Genomic DNA, 6,000 nt, shown 5'->3' with positions numbered 1-6,000 from the left:
TTAGTATCACCCAACTAGTGGACTAATGCAAATCCTGCATTTTGATTGGCTACGCTACTAGAGAACTATTAGTAATAGTCCTCGAGTAGCGAAAAGCGTCACGCTTTCTTTCGTTTAATTCCCAATTAAATATTTTTTTAACTTGCATTTGCTAACTTTATTCCTGCCTTTTCTGTCCGACTAGTTGGGTGATACTAAAACAATTAGACCCTTCGCCCTCAAGGGCCACGGGTCAATAGCCCATGAGGCAAAGCCGAATGGGCTATTGACCCGTAGCCCGCAATTGTTAATTATTACCCATTTACAGTCAATCACTTTCTTTTGGGTCACTCCGTGTTAAAAGAACCAGTGAATTAGTTTACCGTTTTTCATCCTTTCGTTAATTTTCCCTGAAGCCCGGTAATTCCAATCCTCGTTTTCCATTCTCCATGAAGGGTCGCCTTATCGGGAGTGGACTGTAATAGACTAATTCGGCTAACTCAATGTTGAACCCAATTCAAATCTTTTGGGAATAAAACTTTTTGTTCCAAGTATTACCTTGTAATTTAAGTGTGAATGCTTCATTGTCACGCAAATTCAACACACAAAGAAACTTAACCCCGAGAGATTTTAATTGGGTACAACAATGAGTTAGACGAATTGGTCTATAGGGAAATCTCTGTTTACATTTTTGCCTCATTAGCATAAGGCTATCTTTTTCTAATTAGTCAGCCGAATGCTTTGGTTTTGCATTACTTCACTCAGTGATTGGTTCAAAGTTCTCGCGCCACTTTTTCAACCAGTCACCAGTGAAACCAAAACCAATCGTGGCTTGCGGGTGCACATTTTCCCGCGCTTTGTGTCGGCAACGTGAAATTAAATTGGTTTACTGGATTGTCTCCGTCCTTTTTGATTGGCCAAAGTAATTACTTTGGTTTTGGTTTTTACGACAATCGATTGAAACTTGCTCTCACAAAGTACTGTTCGTTTCTTAGCTTTGTGCAAATAACCTAATGCCTGTATGTTGTAATTGTAAGTGTTGGCAAAATCGTAAATGTAAGTAGCCATCATTGTATAGTTGGTAAATCTGTGTATTCGTTGTATTTGTAATTAAATAAAGGAGCGGAAAGAAAAGTACTTAATATTGAAAGTGCATCGCATAATGAGCTCTCTGAAAATTTGAACTCTATATTCCATATAATCTGCGAGCAATGATACTTTGAAAATTCGAAATTTCACAAAAAGTGTATGGGATCATTAGAAGGCTTAAAATTGGAGATTCTACTAAGTTTAACAAGTTTTTTTAGCTTTGGAAGTCAATTTGTAAATAGTACGATGCCTTCTGAGAGCAAACTCGTATGTTAATGAAACAAAATGTCATCAATGACGTCAGCAGGATAGTACGCGCACTCTCATTGGTCAATTCGCTACTTTCGCATTCCCATAATGCAATACGTTCTGGGGGGGAGGGGGTTATTTGAATAACAACAATAAAAGTCATTTATTGTTTGGACTGTATCATGCTTCAGTGAATTGGATATTTCGTTGCTTTAATGCATACAACCCCGTAAAATGAACTGTAGCGAATAGTTGTGTTTAGATGAGAGGATATAAACACGGCTGTGACATAACACGAATTTTGATTGGTTATGTCTTGTCAGAAGCGCGTTTTGATGGACTGGTTGGAAATATGAGCGTGTATCGAAAATCAGTTTCAATCAAGAAGTAAAAAACCCAGCATTTTCATTTATTCGTCGAATTATTTTTGAGGTTTATTTTATAACAGCAAAAGAGGCCTTTTGTGCGTGTTTCCATACCCTCGTCTAAACACGAGGGACAGTTGGAAGAATTCGAGACAGTTGTGCAAACCCGAGACGCAGTCTCGGGTTTGCAAAACTATCGAGAAGAGTAATCTGTGGTACTAGAAAACTCGTCGAATATCAATTACCGTGAATCAACACCTCTCATATCCATGGACAACTCCCCTCTGAAATGGTTGCACTACACGTTCCTTATTACCGGAACGAAACGTTCTCGTTGTCTTATCAAGCTCACTATTTACGCGTTGATCAATTAAAACTCACTGCAGAGATTACCCTCGCCTATTTTGTAGATATGATAGAAAACTTTCGACCCGGTTAATGTACGAAGAGATTTATTCATTAGTGATGAATCGGGCATATTCGGAAAAAATCCGAGTGCTCCGGAAGAGAAGCCGACTCAACGACTCAGCTACCGACTACGAGCTCGGATGCTCCATCAAAGAGCTACAGGAGATCCGTGGGCTTTGCCACTTAACTAGGTTCAGAACTCACTTTTTTCTTCTTTTTGACTTTAACTTTAGTCGGTAATCCCGTTGAAATAGTTGGCCCAACATCTGTTTCCTGTGAAAATAAAATAAACCCTGTTTTTTCCCAGTGAAACAGCCGGCATGGTAGCACAAAAGAACCTGTTTTCGGTTGAAAGGAACGACGGCCCCAACTACGAGTCTGCGTCCACAAATTGTCCACAAACTCAACGATGCCGCGGAGCAAAAACGACAGGGCAGCGGGACAAAACAAGTTTCATTGGCAAAATAAAGGTTCAGCATGCTTGGTGGGTTTTATCATTTTGACATAGCCTGTTCCAAGCTCCTAGATAGTCGGGAAAACGAAGACAACTGCGTGTGAAAAGCGAGTGAGGGCTTGGGTCGAGGCAAGCCCCAACACGCTTTTCACACGCAGTTGTTTTCGTTTTCCCAACTATCTGGGAGCCTGGAAAAGGCTAATTCAGGTTTGGTACATTTCTTCGCCGTTCTCAGTCGTCCTGACAACGACGTGACACGACCAAATTTGAGTTGATGAGGAAGGCGTGAGCACAAAGAGAGAAATTTTAAATTTCCTTTATAACATCCACACCGATCATGTCATTTTATTCCTGGGAAGTTGGTATGCCTTTTCCCTGCCAACCGACATCGATAAATGATTAGAAAAATGTAAAGTTCTCTCAATGATATCGTTCTCGTAGCTGTCGTCATCGTCCTTGTTCAAACTCCAAGCAGCAGTGGCTAAAAATTCCTGGGATGACGTAGATCCAATCAAAACACTCCTGTCTGTCGGAAAAAATGTTTTACTCTATGATAAATACTTTTCGAGAGAAAGAGAAAGCACCTAAACTCGTTTTGAAAGAAAGGATTGAAAAGAAACTAAAAAATGGCCTCAGCATTTTTTCCTAGGTAAACTTGTCTCAGAAAAACCACGTTTACCTCGAGCGGAGTAACCATTACTAACGGTCTCCAATGTTTCTGGATAAGAGTGGTAGGAGGACTGGCAACCCTGACAAAGGGAACGCACAAATTTGCAACCTATTAGTATACAAACAGTACAAACCTGCGTTGGTCTGCCTGCGCCTTCAAGCAATGTGGCAGGCAAAGACGACCGAGGAGGACTGGCAACCGCAGTATCTAAATCCGAGTAATCAACAAGAGAGCGAGGAACGGATGCAGGCGTGGCTGCAAAGGTAGGAACCGTCGGCTGTCCACTAATAAATGGCGACGAGGTCCTTGCCACAACTGCTGTTGTATTCTCAAACATGTCTTCCCCAGGAGGTAGGGGTGGAGCTTCTAATGGCTCTGGGGGTGGTGGTGGGGGTGCAGAGGATTCTACTGGGGGAAGCGGGGGAAGGTCATCTGTTCCTACATCCAGAAACAAAAACAAGCAAATAATAATCTACTGTGGTTATGTTAGATCATCTCCAGGAGAATGCTTCTTTATCAATAATTACTCGTACCAACACGCTGCCACTGTACACAAAAATGGTGATGGAATAGCCACGTCCTACGAGTTGGGATGGAGCTCGTGGGAGCTCGCGACAACATCAGAAGACCGTGGGGGGAGAAAAACAATTCTGGATGGCCCCAAGCTTCCTGCGGGGCGCGATGAGGATAACTAACTACTTAGCAATTAGACTCGTAGCCCTTGCGGGCTACGGGTCAACAGCCCATGAGGCGAAACCGAATGGGCTATTGACACGTGGCCCTTGAGGGCGAAGGGTCTAATTGTTTTAGTATCACCCGACTAATCGGACAGAAAAGGCCATAATAAAGTTAGCAAATGCAAGTTGAAGAAATAGTTATTTGGGAATAAAACGAGAGAAAGCGTCACGCTTTTCGCTACTCGAGGACTATTACTAATAGTCCTCTAGTAGCGTAGCCAATTAAAATGCACGATTTGCATTCGTCCACTAGTTGGGTGATACTAAAACACACAAATTTTGATGCACCGCTTACTGCATATGACAAGCTAAGAGCAAACGGTCTTGTAATGAATAGATTAGTCGACTATGTCCGTTTTACCCAAGACCGCAAAGACTTTCTGCGTTGCCCTCAATCACCCTACATAACTCAGCGAGGTGAGGGACTTCCCGAAATCAAAGCGACTCGGTCAGGATAAAAACTTTCCCAAGAACCAGGCGGATTGAGCAAACAGGACTGAGATTTTCAGTTCAGCCAAATGGGCACACAGAGCCAGGCCAAAATGAGGAACTCGGATATACAGATTGCTTTTTGGGATCACGGCATATTTTCTCCCCCAATTATACATTTCACAAAACCATATCAAACTGGTCAATTCAGTTAGAACACATAAATGTAACAACACAAACCTGGGGGTGGAGGGGGTGGTTCTTCGACTGCAGGTAACTGATATGCCGAGGCGGTGAATGGAATGACTTCCGAGCCATCCTCAGTTCCAGGAATTGGCGGATTTACGAATGAATCTGTAAGAAATAGAGCAAACATAAAATGAAGTGGAAAGGATCTGCAACTTTTAATTTGCTAACTTAAATGCACATATACAGCTGTTACACTAGATCTTTTGGAGTAAGAGATACCAGACTTGACAACTGGCTCTTGAAGGACTTTGCAAGGCCAATAGAACAAATATTGTGAATGAACAAAACGGTGGAAAACTCCTAATTTTAAAAAGAACGTTTTGGCCCACCCACAAAGTTCTTTATCGCCATTTTTTTGTGGATTACCGAAAGCAAAGCGCTCAAAACTGGGGAGTTAATTTAAAATAACTTTCACAAGGTTGTAAGACAATGCCTTCTTTAAGACAACTCGTATTTTACTGGGACAAAGTATCAACAATGACGTCACCAGAGACTTCCCACAAGCTTACGTTTTGCCTCATCACTCCTCCCTTACCGGGATTAAGCTGAAAATGTGCCTGCTAACAGACATGAGGCAGCCATGTTGGCAGCTTACGAGTGAAACCAAGGAGCTGAGCTACAAGATTACCCAGGACAACTCCAGCGACTAGTCAGAGGGGGACTCAAACCCAGTCGCTCTGAAATTTGAGTCTAGTGCCATTACTACTCCGCCACTCTTTGAACATCAATCGAAAAACACGAAATGGCAAACCTGTAAGGCCTGATGACGAAACCACTGGGGCAGTAGCCATGACAACTGGCATCACGGGCCCTTGAACCATCGGGACGTACGCAGCTTAAAGGGAAAAATCAAAACTACGTAAACAACACTGCGTGATCAGTTGGCAACGAACAAATATAACAGCTATGCATGTTTTGTGCCTGCCATCTGGCACTTTAGTTCGTTGCTTCCCTCTGCTAAAAAGCGCCGTGAGAAGAATATCGACCACTTACATAAATGGCAAGCTCCATTACATTCTTTTGTATTTATGTTAATTACACCTACAGCCCTCATCTTTTGAAACTTGCTAGTCGTGGCGAGCAGAAGAATATTTTATTTGCCGCCATTATGAAAGAGGTCTATAATCCCAGGTTTTATAGATAATATAAAAACTTCACATTTCAATCGCATTCTTCCAATTCAATTTCTGGACAATGGGGCTATTCGCGGCAAAGCCAGACCGTCATTTTGAAACCGAGAGTAAACGGCGATACAACTGTTTGTGTGAGAATTCTGATATCAATCTTTGAGTCCAATTGTCTCCTGGTCCTGCGGTGGACATAATTAAGATTTTAAAACCTCATTAATAATTCATGAGCCTAACAGCCTAT

The 6,000-nt window shown here is 42.1% G+C and overlaps 1 protein-coding gene across 1 annotated transcript in view; it reads right to left on the bottom strand.

Moving 5' to 3' along the window:
- LOC138014404 (formin-binding protein 4-like) overlaps nt 1-6,000 on the bottom strand; it is a 23,879-nt gene that overhangs the window by 2,304 nt on the left and 15,575 nt on the right. The window contains exons 14-17 of the mRNA XM_068861463.1: nt 5,381-5,464; nt 4,621-4,734; nt 3,348-3,652; nt 2,295-2,363 (exon numbers count right to left, since the gene is read on the bottom strand). Coding sequence (XP_068717564.1) covers nt 2,295-2,363; nt 3,348-3,652; nt 4,621-4,734; nt 5,381-5,464 — 572 coding nt within the window. The remainder of the gene's footprint in view (nt 1-2,294; nt 2,364-3,347; nt 3,653-4,620; nt 4,735-5,380; nt 5,465-6,000) is intronic.

Source organism: Montipora capricornis, chromosome 8 (genome assembly GCF_036669925.1).
Source record: "Montipora capricornis isolate CH-2021 chromosome 8, ASM3666992v2, whole genome shotgun sequence".
Classification (NCBI taxonomy): Eukaryota; Metazoa; Cnidaria; class Anthozoa; order Scleractinia; family Acroporidae; genus Montipora; species Montipora capricornis.
Note: the sequence above shows the minus strand (reverse complement) of the source record. Positions and strands in the feature narration are given on the sequence as shown.